The sequence below is a fragment of the Coturnix japonica genome, chromosome 9 (assembly GCF_054131305.1).
Source record: "Coturnix japonica strain WE chromosome 9, WE-NBRP24, whole genome shotgun sequence".
Taxonomy (NCBI): Eukaryota; Metazoa; Chordata; class Aves; order Galliformes; family Phasianidae; genus Coturnix; species Coturnix japonica.
In genome coordinates this window covers 29,163,982-29,186,174 of record NC_140671.1, presented here as the reverse complement: position 1 = coordinate 29,186,174, position 22,193 = coordinate 29,163,982, and the positions used below count along the sequence as shown (strand labels likewise).

Sequence of the window (22,193 nt, the reverse complement as noted above, 5' to 3'; positions counted from 1 at the left end):
GTTGCCTAAGTTGGCACAGAAGGCAGCACTCACGTGTGCAGCCGCTCTTGCTGTCGGTGACGATGCCACGGAAGTTCCAGAATCCAGGCTCACATCGGTCACATTTGAGCCCCCCAACACCTGGTTTGCAGGAGCATTGCCCCGTAGCAGGGTCGCAAGCTCCTCCATAGGAGCCATAGGGGTTGCATTGGCAGGTGCCTGCGAGCCAAGAAAGAGCACAGGGTGAGTCCTGGCTAAGCTAAGGATGAATCATAAAGGTTGGAAATGACCTCTAAGATCACCTAATGCAATCATCAACCCATCACCACTGTGTCTACCACCTCCTCCCAGCTGCAAGGCAGGGCTGAACTCCAGGGATTAACCTGCTTGCTCTGCTCTCATCTACAGCTCCTCACTCATTGACATCAAAGAGGGAGGAAGCTATTAGGAGTTTATTATTAATTCATTAATTAGGAAGTTGATGGAGGGAAGCGATCCAAAGATAGATGGTGAAATGCTCCTTTAGACCCCAGGGAGTAGTGGGAAGGGGGTGTGGGACAGAGCTGGAGAGCAAAGGAGATCTTGGGAGCAGATAGAGGCAGGAAGATGGTGTGTCCAGGACAGGCAGCAAGAGAGAAATCTGCACTAGGGGTTCAAGTGGGGATTATCTCCTGGTGTATTCTTGTTGCCAGCACATATGTGACAGAAACCAGTGAGATAAGGGATTCCATAGTGAGGAAGAAGCTCTTCCCATGTCTGGATGATCTGTGGAACATCACTTTGACCCATCACCATCAGGGTGATGCTGAAGCAAGATGCTCCACCTCCTCCCTAGTGTCCCCCTGACCCACTCCTGCCATCTCAGCCAGCTCCGGGAAGAGACACTGGCTGAATGCTGCTGCTTTTTAAATTATATGGTACATTTAGCAGCACTACATACTCATCACACAGGCATTAGCCAGGCCCGAGCATGGTGTGAGCCACGTCTCCATGGGGTGATGGGTTTCCCTAACAGGCAGTCACAGCCTCAGCTGTTAACAGCGTGCTAATGCCTTTCAAGATGTGCTTTCTGCTGAAGTACTGACTCTGACCATTATTTAATAAATATTAATGAAACCAACTGAGGAACTGGGGCCTTCCTTTCTATCCCCAGAGTGGAACCCCATGCATCCCCCCCAGGTGGGGACCATCACTCACTTGGGCATCCAGCTGCACCCACTCCGAGCGCCACGGTCATGTTGTCTGGGCAGCACCCATAGATGGTTTGACTGCAGTGCACAACTGGGAGAGGCGGTGGGGTCGTGGTGAGGGCTGTGGAGCAAGACAGAGAGGCACGGGTTACCTTGGGGTATTATGGCCAATGCAGAGATTGAGCAGCATTTCTCAAAACCACGGTGGTCCTTGCAGAGATGCTGGGGTAAGTGATGGAGTGAAGCCCTAGCTTTGGCCAGGCATGGAACAGGAACATCAGGGCACTGGGATGGGGATGGCACATGCTGCAGGGACTCGCTCACCACGGCAGGCTCCTTGGCTGGTGACATAGAGATCCTGGCGTTTTTCACACCTTGTCTTCTTCAGCTCACACTCATTGGCATAGGTCACATCATCAGAGCCACAGACCTGCCAAGATGGTGAGGGAAGCTCTCAGAGCAAGTTTCCTGCCCATGAGATGCCCCAGGAAGCATATGGCAAAGCCATCAGGCCAAAGGGAGCAAGGACAGCAGACCAAGTATGCTTAATGTGCTTACCGGGCTGCGTGGCACTGCCAGGCAGGTGAAGTCACACACACAACGGTCATCTTCTGCATCCTCATCCCACCAACCCCCGTAGTGCCGGCACCGGTCCTGCTCACACTCACTCCCATCACCAGAGCCTGAACCTCCTGAGCCACATTCTGGATGGAAGAGAAGCGTGGTGAGAAGGGATCCTCACAAAACCAAGGGATAGAAGAGGGCTCAAGCAGGGCCACCTTGCCCAGGAATCCAGACAGCTTCTCAATACATCCAGCATGAATATCTCCTGCGCCAACATGACGTAGAATCATAGAATGGCGTGGGTTGGAAGAGACCTTAAAGATCATCCAATTCCATCCCCCTGCTGTGAGTAGGGTTGTCAATCATCACATCAGGTTGCCCATATGTTAGGTTCAGTGATTCCCCCCCCCTGCAGAAAGCAAGTTCTCCCATCATTACAATAAGTTAAGCAATGCAAATGCCATGTGGATGCCTTAGGAGCTGACCAGAGGCCTTCCTGCCTGACCTATAAATGCTATGCTCTGCCTGGCTGCCTCTCCATAAGGTGCCCAGAGCTCCAGCAGCAAGAATAGAGATGTGGCTGATTTCAAAGGCTTCTTTAATTAAAAGGGGGGAAAAAAATGGATGGGGGAGGAGGGGGAAAAGCAAAGCAAAAAAGGAAAACCTGCCCCTTTTTATTGAGTGATCAAAGGCTGGGAGTTGGCATTACACAGAGAATTATTTAAGATCTTTTCCCAGAGGGACATCAACCTGAAATTCCCAAAGGAGGGCTGTGATCAAACACCATGTTCTGCCTTGCCCCATCCCTGAGCTCTGCCACGTACTGACATCCTTCCCAGTGCAATGAGCTGGGGAATGGCAGCATCACAGCAGTGAGGTTTGGGGGAGGTCTGTGCTCTCAGCCTGCATTAACCCATGGCTTCCCCTCACAGAGAGGGGAGCTCAGGAGGCTCTTGGTGTCTGATCACCATCAATGCAAGGCTGAGAGGTCCCAGTCTGCTTCCAGAGAGATGCTGAGCTGCTTTACCCAAGTACTCAGAGATAATTAAAAGATGCTATTGAGGAGAGTGGGATCATGGCTAGCAATGGGGGATGCTGCATCATACATATGAGCTCTCCCTCCCCAACACTATCCTACTCTGGAAAGGGATCGGGAAGAGCAGCCTGGTGCTACCCAGTCCCATCAGCACTGTTCCTGCTGGCAGAGCCAAGTGGGAACCATTAGGCACCACAGAACAACCTTGGCCATCCCCAGGGAGCATCTCCACCCAGATCAACCCCTGGGCACCTCAACCACTCCCCTTTCCTCCAGAATAAGTGGAACATAAGGCATGCAATTAATGCAGCAATACAACTCCCTGCCCAGGTGGCATCAGCCAAAGGAAGAGCAGCAACCCACCGTCCTCACACGGCCCCATCTTGGCCACCTCGATGCTCTTCTGCTGCTGGCAGGAGGCTGCTCGGAGCTCACAGCGGTTGTCATAGGTGAGGCCATCAGTGCCACAAACCTGGGCCAGGGGCTGCTGCTCACAGCGGGGACACACACACTGCCCACCCACACATGTGCTGCCAAAGGAACACACGGTGCTGCCGCAGGACTCTGCAAGGAAACCAGCAAGAAATCCCATTTACTCTCATTCCAGCTCCTGGAAGTCACGCCCCATTACTGTTTTCTTCCAGTTTTAGAGAGGATACCCATGCATTGCTTAGAACACCAGACCAGCTGGTCTGGTTTTATAGGGCTCAATGTGCTGCTTTAGCTCAAGTGTCATTTGTTCTAATGAGAAAAAAAGCCAAGGCAAGGCTATTAATTCATTGAGAAATCAGCACAGACTGTTTCCTGCGCTGGGAACACACACAAGCAGAGAGGAATCACCCCCTAGGGATGGAACCCCTCCCATTTTGATGGCATCACACATGTCAATGGCCCCACACATCCCCCCACCCTCAGGTTTACTCCAGCACACAAACACCCACAGAGCCTCATACGGCCCCAGGGTGAGTAGGGGGGATGCTGAGCATCCGCTCCTCAAAACACCATTGAAAGGAGCAAGAAGAGGGACGAAGGGGACCTTGCCAGACTCACTGCAGTCGCCTTGGGCAGCCACCAAAATGTTCTTCTGCTGCGTACACGCTCGGACATGGAGCTCACACTCGCTGCCGTAGGTGTTGCCATCTGTGCCACAGACGGGTTGGGAGGAGGGCACACACTCCGTGGGGCACACGCACCTCCCCGTCTCCGCCTCACAGATGGCCCCAAACTGGCACTTGCCACAACGGTCTGCAGGGGTGAGGAAGAAAAAAGCAGTGGGTTAAATCAGCAGGGAGAGCGTTGATTCATATGGAAGTGCCGGAGCTGAAATCAAACCCCGCTGCAACCTCATCCCCTGTGCTAAACCCTGCAGGACCGGAGCTCCAGCAGAGGTGAGGCTGCAGGAGGGAGGAGAGAGACTGCGTGGCAATAACTGCTTGTAACAGCCATCAGGGCCAGGAGTAATTGCAATGAAATGTCACTGGAGCTGTGAGCTGTTACAGCTAAATGGGATGCAGAGAGTAAGAGGCTGAGTGTTGTTATAGGGAGCAATAAATCAGTGCCGGCCATAGGAGGAGGAGCGCAGCCCTGGGTGCAGAGCACCTGCTGCCCAGCCTGAAGATTTAAGGGCAGAACAGCAGTATTTGGACAAAACTGCAAGAGCCCAGCAGATTGCACAAAGGAGCACGAGCAACCAGCTTGGGCTCTGCCTGTGTGCAAACACTCCCCGCCTGGCAAAGCTGTGCTGGCACAAGCAGAGAGCCTGCAGATGGGAGAGATGCACATGGCTCTGAGTTGCGTATGCAAGGAGGGCTCAGGCTAGGAAAGAGGACCTCCATAGGAGAGAACACCAGCATCATCCCCCTGGGGTAAGAACACACAGTGGTGCCATGCTCCCCTCCCTCCCTTCGCACAGCACAAGTGCATGTGAGCAGCCCCACCATGAGCACCATGGTTGTCTCCTTACCGCACGGCCCCTTGTGCTTCACCCTGATCTCTCTCTTGAGGACGCAGGCCATGGCGTTGAGCTCGCAGGGGTTGCCATAGGTGCGGTTGTCGCTGCCGCAGACGGGGTCATAGCGGCCCTGGCAAACCTGCTGGCATTCACACACGGGCTCCTGGTTCTTCACCACGCAGGTGGCCCCAAAAGTGCATTCCACGCTCAGGCAGGGGCTGGGGGTACCCAGGTCTGCAGAGGGAGCATAAGAAACAGGTGGCAGGGTGAGCCTGATGCCTGCTGAGCATCCCTGGATGCACTGCACAGCAAGGCATGCCGGTGGCTGCAGCCTGCCTCCCCCAGCCATGGCAATGCACAGAGCTCCTGGCCTTGCACCAGCCCCTACCCCCCCTTCCCAGCACAGCATCTCCCCCATGCTCAGCAGAGGTTAGGGTTGGGAAGCAGGCACAAGATCTCTTCCCAGCACTCTTGTTCCTCCGTCCCATGCATGTCATGGGACTCAGATCAGCCCTATAGTTTTTGTACAGAACACTTGCAAAAAGCCCCCTTTGGGTTCCCAGCCAACACCACACGACAGCAGCAGACTTTCCTTTGCCAGAAGCCCACACCTCTCATCCCATGCAGCAGCGATGCCACCAGCCTGGGACAACTGGAAATGATACCTGACTTCATCACAGCCCCTTCCTTCCCCTCCTGGTAGGGCAGGATGAAGAGTCACTGTCCTTGCTTCATCCCAGTCCTCAGGCACCAGAGCCCTGAGGATGCCCCACAGCATGGGCTGCAGGCTGAGAGGCAGCCATGCTCTCTGCTCTCATAATAGAGCTATTCCATCAAAGTCAGCCAAGCAGCTGGCATCCTTCCCCACAAGATGCCCAGTAGTGAGAAGGTGACCAGCCAGCCCTTCTGGTGGTGGCAGCAAAAAGGCAATGCTGAGCTTCCTACCATGGGCAGCCAAAAGCCAGCAGTGCCCCAGCACTGCCCAGAGACCTGTGATTCACCACAAAAGCCCTGAGGACCCAGAGCAAGGAAAGGACGTCACTGTAACACATGCTGGACACGGACAAGGACACATCAACGAGAAGGATGTGGGAACAGACAGGGTGGCAGAGGTGAGATGGATGCAGCAGAGGATGCAGCACAGCCTCAGTGGGCAGCACAGGGGGTGGGAAAGGGCAATGCTCTGCCTTCCTCCTCTGCAAGGACTGATGTGATGCAGCTGCAGATTAGGATCAAAGCATGAGCCCTCAGGATCTTGGCTGCACACTGTGAACCAGCGAAAGAACAGCCCAAAACATGGGCATGAACTGGTCTGAATTTGGGGTCTGGCTCTTTGGGAAGTCCCTGCCAAATCAGAGCTCAGAGCCAAGGGGTTGCAAAGGAACAGGAGGACAACTGAGGCACGTGGTTACTGATCTCATCCAGCTCTTCCCTCTCTGTCCTCAATTTCCCTGTGGCTGAAGGGTTTACAAGAAGCTCCCAAAGAGCAGGAACTGCTCCCCACGATGCTTTGTCCCGTGGTGCTGCTCACATCTCCTGCTTGTGTTCAACACAAAACACAACACACACACCATAACCATAGCCCCAGATACACAGAGGCAGCATGCTTGTATGAAGAGAGAAACCCAAAATGCAGCCCTGGGCACCTGCAGAAGTCTGTGGGGGGTTTTGGCACCAGTTTTGATGTGGGTGGATATAATGAGGAGAGAGCAAGCAAGGACCTTTAGCTATGCTATAATCAAGCCCTGCTGTTATCCCTTCTCCATCCTGCAGGCAGGGAAACTGAGGCATGGAAGAAGCACACAGCTTGTTATGCATCCTGGCTGATGCGAGGGCTGGGGAAGCAGGAGGCAGGGAAGGGAGTGGGTTAGTCAGGGGTGAAAGGAGAGGTGAGAGCAACTGGGAGCAGTCCAGAGGTATCGGCTCACAGAGGAGTGGGGTCTCGCATCACCCACCTCTGCTCCCACTCTCATCTGCATCTAAGGATCAAGGCACAGTCAGCATCCTCTGTTCCAGCAGGAAGCGTGCGGGTCAAGGGGATGGGAGCAGAACAGGGGGAACCTCTCTGTTCCAGGACTCTTAAGGAAAACTGGAGAGGAAGGGAGCAATGGGGAGAGGCCAAGGTTGGCACTGACTATGGAGAAGGGGAGAAAGCCGACCTCCTAGCAGAGATGTCCGGGTAGGGAGCAGAAGGGTGCTGCGAGGACACAACTCCTTCCTCCAAACAGGTAACACTGTAAAACACAAGACACAGACAAAAAGGGAAAGAGAGAGCGGAGGGGGAGAGAAAGAGAGCAAAAAGAGGCAGGGAGGAAAAGACAGATGCAACTACAGCCACCTTCCCTCCACCTCTTGGCATGTCATCCCAGCCCTCCTTTCTCAGCTGTCCCATTGTGGTATGAAAGCAGAGAAAGATTAAAAACAGGGTCTGAGCTGTTTCGTTTGGCTTTGCCCTGCTGCTGGAAAAGGGGTGTGTGTGAGATTAAAACTGTGTTCACAGTCTGCCCTCTGGAAAGGAACCACACGGAGGGAGAGAAGCTGGGAAGAGGGATGAAATAATAGAGAATACGATGGAGAGGGGATGGACAGGTGCACAGGGAGCGTATCCCACTGTCCTCATTGCATGGATGCAGTGGGAAGGACAGCAGCCTGGCAGCAGGGCAGCTCCCAGCAATAGCTCTCCATTTGCCCTGGAAATTTGGGATGCCATAGGAAATTTGCAGCTCATTTGTCCCCATCCTCCTGTTCCTCCCACATTCAGGGCAGCTGGCATCCCCAGCAGCTTCCAGGGACACAGGAGGTGAAGGACTGAGAAGTACTTTTCCTGCCCAGAAAGGACTTAGGGATCTGACTCGTAATCATCCAGCAGCCAGAAGCACACTGAAGTGGGTGATTAAAAATAACAGTTGTCATTATATTAAGTGTGATTTTGGGAGCCTGACAAATGATTTTCCAGCAGCTGAGCCTGGCAGGATTAAAACCTTGAACAGGAGCACAAAACCAACCCAACACACCGGGCTGAATTTCCAAGCATTTCAGAAGGTTTGAAGCACCCAACACCATATAAAACATCAGCTTAAAACGGGACACAGTTTTAAGTAAAAACAAATCCAAGCTGAAACAACCAGTCCTTCAAACTCAATTCAATGACTGCGTTCAACCTTCTTCACATGCCATGTAATCATTTTAAGATGGTTCCCAACATCCTAAAGACCCCATTCTAGCACATACAAAAGCTTCTCCAAGAGATGAGATAAAGCCACGGCGAGTCCTCTGGAGTGTGTTCCTGCTGTTGGACCTGGAGCTGAGAGAGGTGGGCATGGAAGGGAAGCATGGCAGGAGCAGGGGTTGGCACTACCCTGGGAGTGGAATGAGAGGCGACAGAGAGGAGATGGTGGGCATCTCAGATATGTCATATGCTCAACACAGATGGTTCCTCCCCACTTTAGCGAGAACGTCAGACAGAGACAAGACACAGACATACATCAGACTGTTGACTGGAGGAAGGAAAAAGAGCACAAGGAGCAGACACTCGGTTGGCTGTAAAATTGAGGAGACCCTGGGGCTTGCTGCGAGGTGGGAACCCAACCGCCACTTACCTGCGGGCTTCCCAGCTGAGCCTGCATGGGACGGACACAGGCTGGGTGCAAGAGGAGGAGAGGTGCAGGCTTACCACAGGGTCCACTGTGCTTTACTGGGATGGCAGCTTTCTGGTGGCACTCAGCTTTCTGCCTCTCGCAGTCGTTGCTGTAGGTGCGGCTGTCGCGGGCGCAGACAGGCCGGTAGGCGCCATCACAAGTGATGCGGTCGCAGGAGCAACGTGCTGTACCACGGCGGTTCAGGCAGACAGCATTGAACTTGCATTCATCCTTGCATTTATCTGGGAAAGGAGAAGAGAAATGCATGACATCCCACAGAAAAGGGATGCTCTTCTTTATGAAAGCGTAAAGTAAGAGGTACTCACCTTGGTGCTGGCACTGCCCAGAGCGAACCTTCTGGATCTCCAGCCCTCGGATGGCCCCTGTGCGCCCCATTACACACTCACTGGTGTATGTCACCCCATCGTCACCACACACCGGCTCCCGCTTAGAGGGGCAGTTCTCGGGGCGGGAGAGCAGCTCCACGCGGCGGGTGCGGGGGTTCACCCTGCACACACGGTTCATGTCATTGAGGATGCCCTTACAGGGGTCTACACAGAGTGAAGGGAGAAAAAGAACAGGGTCAGCTCGTATCTTGCCTTGGCAGTGCTTCCAAACCACCCCGTCCCACTCCTTGCGTCCCTATCGGGGCTCAGGGGGTGCTGGTCCCCCTCTTTAGGACCGACTTATGTAGGGGTTCATGTTGCAGAGCTGCTTGCCCTTTCCAAGGCAACCATCAGATAGGGGCAGCATTTTATTTTTCCAAGCATTTCCACTCTTTAATCCTGCTATCTGAAATCCCTGCATTTATCAGAATCCCAGGCTGACAAAGGGAAGGAAGGATGCCATGCTCTCCTGGAAGAGGCTGCAGTGGACATGGTTGCAGATGAAGCCTTTTGCTTCGCCTATCTCTGCACGTGCAGCAATCATGGAAATGAAGGAGCTCCCATAGGACCTGCCCTATCCATCTCCTGTTTCCCTTCTGGCAAATGCTGCCAAGGCTCGTTGCTGCTCTGAATCACAGCAGGGATCTGTAACCCCTGCTGAGACCTCTACAAACCCATCAAAAACACCAGAAAGCTTTGTGTGGATCTAAAATGCTGTAGGTAAGTGAGGGATGTGGTTTGGCTGAGGAGATGACACAACACAGTGGGATGGGGAGCTACATATGCATCATCCTGGGGACTGCATGATGATAGTATTTCAGATATACGTGAGGTCCAAAGCCTCCCCTCTGCCCTAGAAAAGAGGAGCATCCAACGTGATGCTCCTGACCTGTGCCCATCTCACCCTACTTGGAGGTGAGTGAATGCACAGCTCATGCTCTTCCAGCTCTACAGCCTTCCCAAGCACACTCCCACCTCTAGGGACAAACAGGGGCCTGGCACGTGTCCTGGCTGATCTCATGGCTTTCCTAATGAATACAGTTGCTATTAATTACAAGCATCCACCGCCATCACAAGACAGAGAGGTTGAGCTTTTCCCCCCAACCCCTCCCATTTCTACCTGCCCTCACCTCTCCCAGTGCAAGAACCACTTGCAAAACCCAGTGGGGACCAGGGCACTCACCGCAGGCTCCATCAAACTTCTTGAAGACGTTCTCCTGCTTGTCACAGGCGTGTTTGTTGAGGTCACACTCACTGCGGTAATCCTTGCCATCACTGCCGCAGACGATGCTCTCAGCCACACCGCTGCAGGATGCAGGGCAAACACACCTGGCTGTCTGGCCGTCTGCAGAACGGACACACGTGCTGCCAAAGCTGCATGTCACCTCTGCACAGGGGTCCTTGGAGCCTGAGGAGAGGGTGTAGTGTGAAAGCATTGCCTCCACCAGCAGCACTGACCCAGCACCATCCTGCCCTTGGCTTTGGTGGGTGCTCCCGTCCACTCCTAGTGCTGAAGCAGCCAGTTGCATCCAACCCAGAGCATGCAAAACTCATCCTTAACTACAGTGCATGGGGAAGGGGAGCTCCCCCACTGCCTGCTTGCACCCCCAGCTCCTCACTGCCAGCATCTCCTTAAGCAGAACGAGGGTCCTTAAGGCACCTCCTGCAAGCTGTAATTAGAGGAAGAACTTAAGGAGCAATTTCCTCTCCGACAGAGGAGGGTTATGGTGTATTTGCCAGCTTTTTCTTTTTTTTCCCTCTTCTTAATTTGTCACTTTTTTATGATGATTATTTTAAATAAGTCACTCGGCGCTCTCCCCATTCTACTGAGAGCCCCAGCAGGGGAGCCGGGTGCAGATTTATTGCAAGCCAGCGCACTGCATGCGAGAAAGGTCAAGTTAATTTACTCTGAGATGAGGAGACTGGGTCTCATTTACACAGCTCCTTGCTCCCAGCTGGTGAATGCCAGGCTGGGGAAGGGCTTTCATCAGCCCATCCTGCCTGTGCTTGCAGCCGCAGGGCTGAGTCATGGTGGGGAAGTGGAGATAGATGAGAGGGGGCTGCTCCCCCGGGTCTGCCCTGCATCTCCACAACGCCCTCAGGCCATCAGCCTGCCTGCTTATTATTAAGCACTGCTGGTGGTTTGCTTCTCTCCTTGTCCCTTCCCATCAGCTCTGTCCTCAGAGCGTCACCAGCCCCAGACAGTGCTGTGGGATCTGAAGGAGAGCCCCCATCCTTGCACATCCAAGCAGACCCCTCGCCTTCTGCAGGAGGGGATGCAGCCCTGCTTTGTGCTCACCGCATGGTCCCTTGCTGATGACCTTGATCCGCCTCTGCTGGTTGCACTGGGCTTTCTCCAGCTCACACTCGTTGCTGTAGGTGGAATAGTCGGAGCCGCAGACAGGAGCCACCACCACAGGGCAAGCTGTCTTCTTGCAGACACAGGAGGCTTGAGAGGGGTCGGTGGGGCTGCGCTCACACACCGCCCCGAACCCACACAGCATCCCTCGGCAGGCTGGGGATAGATATAGGGGACACCTGAGCCAAGGGACACCCAAGATAGGGGGCAGAGCGTGGCTCAGGGGACTGCAGCAGTATAGGATGATGGAGGAGGAGGATGCCATCTTCAGATGTCACCTTGCCAAAGGAGAATCAAGGAACCATCCCCGCGTGGGACAGGTCATCCCGCACACGCTGCTTTATTCCTTGTCATTTATGCAAAGCAGCCGAATCACGTGGCTGGAGGCCCTCCAGGAGGAGATGCGTGAATCTCTTTATCACATCCACTAATCAGAGCAGCCAGCACACACCAGTTCAGCATCTGAATTGCTAATGTAGGAGGGAATGTACATTTTACATTCAGGGGAGGAATGGGCAGGACGGATGTCCCCAAACTCAGCTGACACAGGTGAGACTGAGGGAGCAAGAGATGCTGGAGCTTTCTACCAGTGCAGGGCAGCCCGTGTGCCTCACCACAGCATACACAGCGTACATTAGAGATAGAGATTGACCTACATAATGGCAGAACAAGAAATCATGAAAGGCAAAATAAAATGAGCTCGACAGTGGCTCATTTACACTTCAATTCCCGGGCGTTTGCCTTGGACTGCCTTGAGATTTCGAGCTCATATGCACAGCAACAATGCGCCACTAAGAGACTAATATCATCAAATAAAAAAGAACTCTCTTTCTCTCCTGCCCAATATCTAAAAGCAATTTATCACTTTTACGAAGCGCTCTGGATGGTCTCTCCTGCTCTTTCATTGCTGCTCTTTCTCTCCCTCTTCCGTTCTTACAACTGCTGATAAGCCTGTTGAGCTCTGAGATTAGAGGGTGCATGGGAGGATGGTAAGCAAGGAATAGGAACGGTAGGACAAGTGGTGTCTCCTCTGTCCCCTCCCTGTGGTGCTGGGTATAAAAAGCAGAAAAGCACCCAAGCACAAAGAGGCCCCTTACCCCTGACCCAGACAATGGGTTTTGCAGAGCATATCATAGATAAATATCATAGGTAAATTCCCATTCCCATCCCAGCAAGCTCCATCAGTGCACAGCATGAGCAGCCAGGCACACATGGGATAAGGACCCTGCATCACTGATCAGGCCAAAAAGCAAAGCAAGACACACAAACACTTCAAACCAGAAACAAATTGTGACAGGCAAATTGGCTGTTTAAGTTCCTTTCACTTCTAATCACCACCAGTACCACCAGTGAGGAAGCCTATTTGTTCCCAGCAGACAGATTTAAACCTCAGCCACCCCACACTGCGGTGCCTTTGGATGATATGAGCTCAGAACCCATCAGAATAAAACCCAAGTGCCTTCATTCCCCTGCCAGACGCAGGGAGGTGGAACAGACTGAGATTCAGAGGCAGCCTCCTCCTTCCTAAGCACCTCTCTAATTTTATCTGGGAGGATGCAAGAAGCGTGACCATAACCGATGTGAGAGGAGTAAGAGTGGGAAATCACACAGCCCATGCCTGTGCCCCAGCTCACTAAAGAAATACGCCTTGGCTCACCGATATGAAAAGAAAAACCTGAATGATAACAACCACCAGGTCACCAGTGTCAATAGGTAAACAGCTCAATATAAGCAGTAGGGATAAATAACAAGCTGGCTTTGAGATCTCGAGGTGAAAAGCTCTACCTAATAAGCCCAAAGCATCCGCGTTATATCTATGATCACTGTTATTAAAGTGAAGAAACACATCCTTGTCCCCAAGGATGGGAAGGTCCATTGGTGGGCCTTTCTTCACGGAAATGGGGCAGGCATGCAAATTTCTTCACAAAATAGTACAAATTTCTTCATGAAAAGGATAAGGATGTGTGCATTTCTTCACAGAAAGGTTAAGGATGAAGAAATTTCTTCATGAAGAGGATGGCTAAGCCTTGGAATGGTCAACCCAAGTCAAGTGGTGCAGTCTCCAGCCCTGAGGCATTTCAGACACATAGATGAGGCACAAAAGGATGCGGCTCAGTGACGGCACTCAGGCTGGTGGTAGGACTTGGTGCTCATGGAGGCTTTTCTCATTGTGGACCATCAGGCCGAGGAGCAGCAGTGCATCAGGACAGCACGGCCGACATGAATTCTGCATGAGCCTGATGCACGTTGCCATAGAGACACGCGAGGCCTGCGCTCCCATCAAGGCCCGTCTACGCGCATCGCCTGCTCCTGGCCCACCCTCTTTGCCATCAATATTAATTAGTTGCTCTTGCAAGACAGCGGGAGCCGCCTGCCCCATCACCACGGCATGACAACACTCACACAGCCTAGAATTGGTAGAGCCATGCTTAACCCGGCCAGTCTGGCCTCTGAGATGAGGCTGGATGGCAGCATCACCCACCCTGTTTGGGAACGCCTGTGATGCTTTAAGACACAACCCCAGCAGCTCCAGCCTTCCCCAGTCATAGCCATGGAGAGCCCCTTGAAGCACTTCTCCCTTCCAAAAACCCCAATCTGAGTAAAGCATCTCAGCCCCAGCTCTACCTGGAGCTGACACAGCCCAGCCCCTGCAGCAGAACAGGGCTGAATCCTCGTGTTTCTGTAATTAAAAGGAGGAAAAACTGATTGTTTGGAAGATCTGAAAGCAAAATCCTGTGCTGGAGGCGGTGGTGAGCAAGGTGAAGGTGGTGCCTGGGGCGGGTAGGGCAGGGGGAGGTGAAAGCATCACCTCCTTGGGCTTTGAGACATCAAAGCTGCTCTTGTGAATCAAACACCATCTTAAAAGGCTCTCTCATTAATCTGTCAGAGCCCCGCTGTGACAGTGGCTCAGAGCAAGATGTCACGGCTCCAAATCATTGGGAGGATTCATCAGGGAGGGGAATTGGGATAGGAAGGAGCCCCAGCAGCGTGGTTCTGCCTGACCCAGTGCACCGAGAGCACATCAGCTCCCCTGGGGAGCAGACCAGAGCAAAACCCAAAGTCTGATGGCAGTGGGTGTGCACCCGGCTGGGATGCTCCCTGCAAGGGGAAAACACCCATGCATCATTCCAAGCTTCTCCCACTGGCTGTATACTGCAGAGCAGGGTGTTTACAAAGCAGGGAGATGAAGAGCAGCCAGTTGAGTGCCCGCAGGGAACTCAGCTCCTCCCCAGCTGCAGCGGGTCCATAGCCCATCCCCATCCCCAACACAGCACGCTGCCCTTTGCTGCCTTTTCCCAAGGCTGCAGCAAAGCCTTTCTGCAAGGTTTGCTCACGCTGGCTGTCAGAAGCTCAGCCATACCCCATGTGTGGCATTCAGTTGGCTGCCCACAAGCATCCCCCTGCACACCTGCAGCTCCTGCTCTTGGCAAACACCTCTCCATCACCAAAACAATAAGGTTTGCACTGTGCCACCGTGACCTCAGGACACACTCCTACAAAAGCAGCATTCACTGGTCAGCACAACCACTTGCAAAGCGCAGAGCCGGGCAGTGTTTGCTAACTTGGAAGCTTGTAGTGATGCAAGCTTCATGCAACAACTTCAGCATAGCATGAACCAAAGGGAAGAAAAGATAAAGCCCTTTGCGATGCTGCTGCTTTGTCACAAGGCTCCAAGGCTAAATGCTGTACCTTGAGAGACACGGGGCATGGATGTGGGGGCAACAAGGTAAGTAAGGCTCAAGGACTGCAATCTTATCAAGGGCCTGATGCAAGGAAAAGTGGGAACACCTTTGCAGGTCCCCCATCTACTTCTCCTCTAACACTTAAGCCACATAACATGAAAGCACATAAATTGATCCCCAAGAGAAAGCTCAAACCTCACTGTAAATGGAGAGGAAAATGCTCTCAAGAGATCAAAAGTGGTGTCTAATAACTGCTGCTACCTTATCTACTGCTCAGCTTTTTTTGAAGAGCTATGTTTAGCTTCTCTCCTCTCTCCAGAGCAACCCTGCACCACTCTGAATTGGCTCAGCCACCAGCAGAGCCCTGCTGTTCCAAAGGGATGCTTCAGCTCTTCTCTTCCCATCCCTTCCCTCTCCTTCATACTGAGCAGGTAAAGAGCACTAGTGCTCCAACATGGGGCACGAACGTCCCCCTACTCCCCATCACACCGAGGATGGAAGACCTTCCCCTGCTCCCAGCTGGGATCAGCCCCACTGCCAATTCATTTTGCAGGATCCAAGCCTCACACTGGCTCCTGTCAAAAGAGGACTAGGCGAGGATTAGCAGCCAAAACCAGCAGGGTGTTCCAGTACTGCCAGGCACAAAGGGAATAGGATTGAAGAGACTGTTTTATTTTAAGTTATATTTGTATGGCTTGTCTCCCAGGCTGGCTGAGCATCTCCTCCCCTGTCCCCTTGAGCAGGTGCAGAGCTGCCTGGAGAGCAAACCTGGCTATGAGAAAAGAGGCGTTCAAGGCTTTATCCCCAAGCCTGATCTTCCCTATCTTCCTTAGGGCAAAGCAAAGCCAGCCCACAGCCAAGGCTCTCCCCACCCTGGAAACAGGGTGTTCCAGTGCGGGTAACACTAGGTGACAAGTGATAGGACATGAGGAAGCAGTCTCAAGCTGCACCAGGGGAGTTTAGACTGAACATAAGGGAGGGACCTCATGGAGAAAGTGGCTGAGCATTGGAAAGGGGCAGTGATGAAGACTCTGTCCACATCTTGGATGTGACTTCCAAGCCCATAAGCAATTACTTCCCAACATCTGTTCTCCAGAGCCTGAAGAAGACAATATCCAGGATTGAAAGCACTGGAGCCACTAACCAGCTGGTTTCCTAAGCCAGTATAGAAAGCCACCTGCACCAGCACTTCTCTACTTAGCCCCATGTCTGGGACCAGTCAAGCTCTGCTCTGCAAACTCTATATTTACATCCTCATCTAATACGTCACTGCTGCTTTTATGCATCCATAAATAAGCATCAAGAGCTGCTCCTAGGCCTGGCAGGTTGGGCCAACATCACTCCATCCACAGTCACCAAAACAAAATGGGTGTTCAACCCTCTCCTCATTCTGGGATGCATCCAAGCCCTACAGGGATGGGACCTGAGCCTTTCCCACAGCAGGTCGGTACCATAAGCACAACTATCAACAAGAGATGGCAACCCAAGCAAGCCATCACAGCTTGATGAGCCCATCTACAAGGGCTGCTCAGTAGAATAGCTCCATCTTATTCCTCACTGGAGCGTGCATGGGCACGGTGCGAGCAGAGCAAACAACACAAACCTCCTCATCTCCCGCATGCGACTCCACCAAAGGATGCTGCAAACAAACAGAGCTCCAACCACTCATCACAGACACTGGAAGAACCCCAAATGAATCCTCCTTCTCAGTTCATCTCGCTCCAGAGGGTGCAGAAAGGTGCAGCCCACCCTGCACTGCACCTGCCCATACAGTGCTGCCCTGGGGGGCTGTTTGCAAGCAGCAGGAGGAGGCACCTTGCCTGGCGTAGCACCAACCATGGTACTTTTCCATCTCCCATAGGGACCAGAGATCTTTGGGTGTATGTCATCTGGATGGGCAGGGCTGCTCATATTTTGGAGCCCTAAGCTAAGAGTTACACCTACGTTCGTTTTTATTTTTGCTTTAGATATCTTCTCTGGTCCAATTATAGATTAATCACATTTTATCTAGCATCCGTTTCACCCCCGCCTCCTTCCCCACCCCCATCAGAGAAGGAAAGAAAGCAACAAACGTTGTTATTAATTGGCTGCAGTTTTACTGCTGGGTTCTTCTCTGTGCACATGAGATGAGGGAGGATGGGGAAGGAGCCTGCCAGCAGAAAGCAGGGCAGTTGAAGCCTGATTTGCAAAGGAAACACAGCTCATACGATGACATTATCCGAGCACATGCCTGTCTGCCAGCAGCTTTTAAACCCATTGGCTGCCACAAAGCACAGTTCTACTAATGTGTGGATCTGGCCACAGGTACATGTGCCACTTGCTTTGCTTTTTGCTCCTTGCCTGTAGAACTTCTGCACCTCCACCTTCCCAATTCCCTTTCCCCAAATCCAACCAGCACAGCCACTGAACTCAGCACTGCTGCTTTCTAATGTCCCTTCCTCCAGTCCCTGCAACCTCAGCAGACGAATCAGCAACGCTGCCAGAGCACAGCAGAGACCCCATCTGCTCCTCCAGCCCTTCCCCACTTCCAGAACACATCGCACAAGCAGCAGAAGGGCAGAGGCTCTGCCTTCCCTCCTTACCCGGGGATAAATGCATCCCCAGGGAGGGCAAGCAGCGAGCTGCTCTGCTCTGAGCACAGATAGATCACAAAATAGATCACTGGGTCAGGGAGGCTCCGGCTATTTGCCTTCATGGGAACCAAGCTGCAGGAAGCAGGGCTGTACTTACCATCTCGAGGGGTCGGCGGGGTCTGGGTAAAATAACTATTGGGCTTGTCTGCAAAGAAAGAAAACAAGGAGCTATCAGCAGTGTTATTGCACACACTCGTCCTCCCCCACAGCTTCTCTCCCTGGTGGATTTGGGGTCATGGAGCACCTGCAGTGAGCAGGGAGCAGCAGGAGCAGCTGCAGGAGCCTGGCCCTCCCGCTGGCACCACTGAGCATCTCTGGCTGCTGCCTTCCTCTGTGTCATTTGGCTACGGCTGCAGTGCAAACCCCACTATATGGTCCATTGCTTGGGAAAGGGACAGCACCAGGGAAGACCAGAAGAGGGGACAAAGGAACACAGGCAGACAGAGTATCCCATGGAGAGGACTGGGAGGCACAGCCCTGCCATCAGCCAGTCCTTTGCATTTGGAAAAGCAGAAGAGTTTCACTCAGGAGCAGCCCAAAGCCAGTGTCAAGCTGCCACCTAGTAAGCAATGCACCCATGGCAGCAGAGGGAACACACTGCTTCCTTACTGCCCAAGCATTCCCCTTCCCATTGCCTCTGCCCTACTCTGGGCAGTACTTTTGCATTGCATTCACATCTTTTACCAGTTATCCAAGCACATACACCTAGGGAAGCTGTGCACCCCCAAAGCCGGAGGATCAACCCGCCCTCTCAAGGCTTTCCTCCCTTCAGGTGCATTCCAGCATCAAGGAGGTCAATGGCACCATTACATGGAGCGTACCTGGAGAAAGGCAGGTGAGCATCCATGCAAGGATGAGGCCACAGAGCAGCCAGCAACACGTGGCTGTGTGCAATGTGCTCAGCCACACCAGAAGTGGACCGGCAGCAGCCTGGGCTTCCACCTCTCCCCAGCCTTCTCCTGCTTCTCCTTCCCCTCCCCTGCCCTGCTCCTCCCACACACCCAGGGGGGCACCTACAGTTATTGAGGAAGAGCAGCACAGCAAATCCCAGCGTGGAAGTGGCCAGGAGGATGAGACAGATGTTGCACGGGATCATGAAGTAACGCACCACCAAGGAGACCTTGTGCTGGTACAGCCGGTCCCGTTCCAAGGCCCCCGGTGCCATGGGGTACTGGCAAGCCGTCATGCTGTGCTCAAAGTTCAACCTGCTGGTGACCCATCCGAAGCAGAGCGGTCACAAGGCTCACACCGATGCCCTCCGTTAACCTGGCAAGACACCAGTTTTCCCAGTGGTTCCCATCCTCAAGGGAACAGGAGGTTGGTGGCACCTTCAGGACCACGAGTTCATCCCCACATCTGCCATCATGGGTACGAGTGAGCTCCACAGAGACCCCCACAGCTCAGCAATGCCCCTTCCAGTCAGGGAGACATCAATCCGTGCGTGCCAGCAGGGAGTGGGCAAAGAAACCACGAGTAAAAGTGCTGAGAGCTCAACTCCTGCCTCCAAGCCCACCAGAATGGTGACAAATAAGCCGGTGGGTCACCGCAACACTCCCACCTTCCAGTGCTTGTGAGCAGGGCTGGCAGAGGGGCAGCAGGAAGGGGACCAGCATGGGACCCCGCTCTCAACCTCCACGTCCTCCCAATGGCTCCGGGAACGCAGCAGCTCCCTCCACGTTCCTCACACCTCCTGCAGCCACAGCTCCTTAGGATGAATCCTCCCAATCTCGTACCTCGCAGACAGGGCTGGGCAGGACCCCCGTAGGCTGCAGCCTCTCTCACAGCGACCTCAAATCCAAATCCATCCCCGATGTGTCGGTGTGTAGCTCTCCCCCGCCGCCTCGCCAGCTCTCCGGCACCCTCCCAGCCCTCGGGCCAGCAGTAAAGTGCCACCTCCTTGTTCGTCCCCCTCCTCGAGCTGTCACCTCGCCAGCAGGGAGCACGTTTCCAGCTGTCACCTGCGTGGTGGCCGGGATGGGCCAGCTCCCCTTCTCACACTGCTGTGACATTCCAGTCTGTCCCAAAGCGATCCTTCGTCGAGCCGGGCATTAAGAGAGCCACAGTGGGAACGATGCTTGCGATGTGACAGCGCTCAGCCCTCATCCACCCGCGTGCGGTCAGAGGGCTGAGCAGCACAATAAAACAAGGGAAAAGGAGGAAAAAAAAAGCCAAACAACTGCGTGTCCCCGCCTGCCCCACGCCCCGAAGTTTCTCCGCCTCGGTGTCCCGGTCCCTCCGGAGAGAGAGAAACGGCTGCCGACAATAGGGATGAGAAAGGAGGATGAGGAGGAGGAGGAAGGACGCCGGATCGTCCGCTTCTCCCGTGCCCGTGATGGGAGCAGGATCGGCTGTGAACAAAGGCAGCGGGCAGCGCTCTGCCCCAACGCTCGAGGAGCAGCACAAAGGCAGCGGGAGCTCAGCTCGGCTCCTCTCCCCAGCCACCTGCGAGCATCCCCGGCAGCATCCCGCTGCTCCCGGCCAGACGGAGCTCGGGGTCTTCCTCGCCCCGAATCCCTCGGGAAACCACGGGAAGGGGAAAAAAAAATCCCTCTCCTCCGCCTCTTTCCCCCCACCCCCTTCGCCTTTTCATTCGTGAACTAAAGATGTTGGGAGAGGCGGGGACTGCACTGTCAAAACTCATTATGCCTCCCCCGGCAGAGCCTCTGCCCGAGCCCCCTCCCCGCTCCGCTCGCCTGGGCCAGGACCCCCCCAGGAGCCAAACGGAGCGGAGCATGAAAACCAACAAGGTAAAATATATACCGACTGTTTTTAAGATACGTATTAGAGAGAGAGAACGAGGTGTAATGACACCTTCTGACACGCTCGGAGCTGGGGAGGTAAGGAAGGAACCCACACCTGGGCAAAATGCTGCCCTATGGGAGGATTAAATTCTCCCTGGAGGTGAGGAGTGCTCCGGCCCTCTCCTTCTATTGGACACCATCAGGTAGGTGGCCAAGTCCTTGATCCAGGCTTAGCATCCTTCTGCATCTCCCATAGGTGCCCGGATCCTGCAGCATGGCAATGCCCAGCCCATGGCCTCGAGTCAGGGTCTCATCGGGAACTCAGTTCCCCCTTCCTCGCCCCCATAGCCCCAGCAAGGCTTGGCTTCCCATAAAGAAGAAAACAAAAATCCCCAAAGCAAAGCGAGGCCATTTGCATCCCCCTGGTGCATGTTTACACATGCAAATCAACCTGGCACAGTCCTCCCTTTCTTCCCGGGGCTGCAAGTCTGGGACCCCCCCCCCCACTACCCCAGCCATTGGGGGCCACTTGTAGGGGCAGCTCTGCAGGAGCTCCCTGTGTATGTCCTGGGGGAGGCAGGTTCCAGCTCCATCCCACTGCATCCTCCAACAGCACAACACCCACACCTTTGCCCTCTGTGTATTTCAGATGAGGTTTTATGGTCAGAAGAGCCACCTGCACTGGGGGTAAATCACATCTGCCAGTTCCACGTGGCTCATCAGTTTTGTCTGTTACCCCCAACACACACCCTTCATGCTTTGGGCACCATGAAGGACCAGACAGAGGAATAGAGCAGAACCACCGTGGTGACAAACCACCTCATGCTCCCTAAACCTGGCTCACAAGAGCTGCCCAGCCTCAGGCACAGATGCTGCTCCTCTATTACAGGGAAGAAAACATGTTTGTGCACATCCATCCTTCATACCCCCCTCCTATATCTCCAAATGAAAGCATTCGACGCATTAAGGCCTCCGTGTGGTCACCAGCCACTGGAAAGGCTGGTGCTGTTAATGGGTTTATTCCTGAGCTTTCACAGCCGGGATGTCACAGCTGCTGCCAGCATTCAGCCTATAGGCAGAAGGGGCTGGGTGGGGTGGGGTCCCCAAGCCCATAGCTGCAGATGTGGGCTGCGTCTTGGGTCAGTGCATCATGGCCCATGCACATCCATCCCATAGATGGGGGAAGGCACGCATGCATTTTGCAGGACACCAACCTCAACTGGGATGAAACACCACCAGCAAACACCCATTTCATTCCCTTTGCCTCTTCATTTCTCCTTACCAAATGCAACGTACCAACCTGAGCCCAAAACACAATGATGCTCCGGGGGTGGGACTGACAGCTGTCAATCTGTCCATCCTCACAGAGCCCCCTGCAGAACCCCCCCACCAGCTCCTGCTGCTGCCAGGCTGATTCCCCACCTGGCTCCCTTCTCACTAATCCTGTTTGGCAGGGAGCTAATTGGGATTTATGTGACAGCACCCAGTGCCTGGAGAGCCATTTCGCACTCCCTCCTGGGGAGGAGGAGGAGGAGGGAGCCTGCAGGAGGTGCTTACACGTTCTCCCTTCCCCATCCCCTCCTGCAGTTTTACAGGCTAATTACCAGCATTACAGCGAGAGGAGAGGGAGGGGGAGAAAGTGGGGATTTTAATTATTTCATTTAACACTTGGCAGGACCCAGTTCGACTCCTGCTGAGCACTGCCTGGAAATAAAGAGCTTTAAAACCCTGCCAATGGGAGATGGGGAGGGAGAGAGGGTCACAGCCAGTCTCTAAGCTGGTCATGTGCAAGTCCCATCCATGCACACCCTGCATGTAGGCAAGAGCTTGCTCCTCTGCTGTCCCAAAGTCCCAGCATGGAGCCCACGCCTCATCTACCTTGTCCCACTATGCAGCAGTGAATGGGTTTGATGCCTCCGCCACCCCCCTTAATTAAAAACAAAGACACATAAAGGCAATGCTTTAAAACAAGAGTTGCACACAGCGCTGCTATAAGAATGAGGCTGCTGCCCCAAAGTGGTCACACAGCAAAC

The 22,193-nt window shown here is 53.7% G+C and overlaps 1 protein-coding gene across 6 annotated transcripts in view; it reads right to left on the bottom strand.

Moving 5' to 3' along the window:
* Nucleotides 1–22,193, bottom strand: part of AGRN (agrin) — a 60,040-nt gene that overhangs the window by 16,281 nt on the left and 21,566 nt on the right. For 4 of the 6 annotated variants that reach the window (XM_085509821.1, XM_015882686.3, XM_015882680.3 and 1 more), the window contains 12 exons: nt 17,517–17,564; nt 11,044–11,259; nt 9,928–10,152; nt 8,685–8,909; nt 8,394–8,600; nt 4,733–4,954; nt 3,820–4,014; nt 3,133–3,333; nt 1,728–1,873; nt 1,494–1,599; nt 1,177–1,290; nt 34–198 (listed from right to left, as the gene is read on the bottom strand). In XM_085509821.1, the coding sequence (XP_085365947.1) occupies nt 34–198; nt 1,177–1,290; nt 1,494–1,599; nt 1,728–1,873; nt 3,133–3,333; nt 3,820–4,014; nt 4,733–4,954; nt 8,394–8,600; nt 8,685–8,909; nt 9,928–10,152; nt 11,044–11,259; nt 17,517–17,564 (2,070 nt within the window). Of the gene's footprint in view, nt 1–33; nt 199–1,176; nt 1,291–1,493; nt 1,600–1,727; nt 1,874–3,132; nt 3,334–3,819; nt 4,015–4,732; nt 4,955–6,879; nt 8,601–8,684; nt 8,910–9,927; nt 10,153–11,043; nt 11,260–17,516; nt 17,565–18,436; nt 20,605–22,193 lie in introns of those variants that run through there. The other 2 variants (XM_015882683.3, XM_085509822.1) reach the window with 2 other exon arrangements.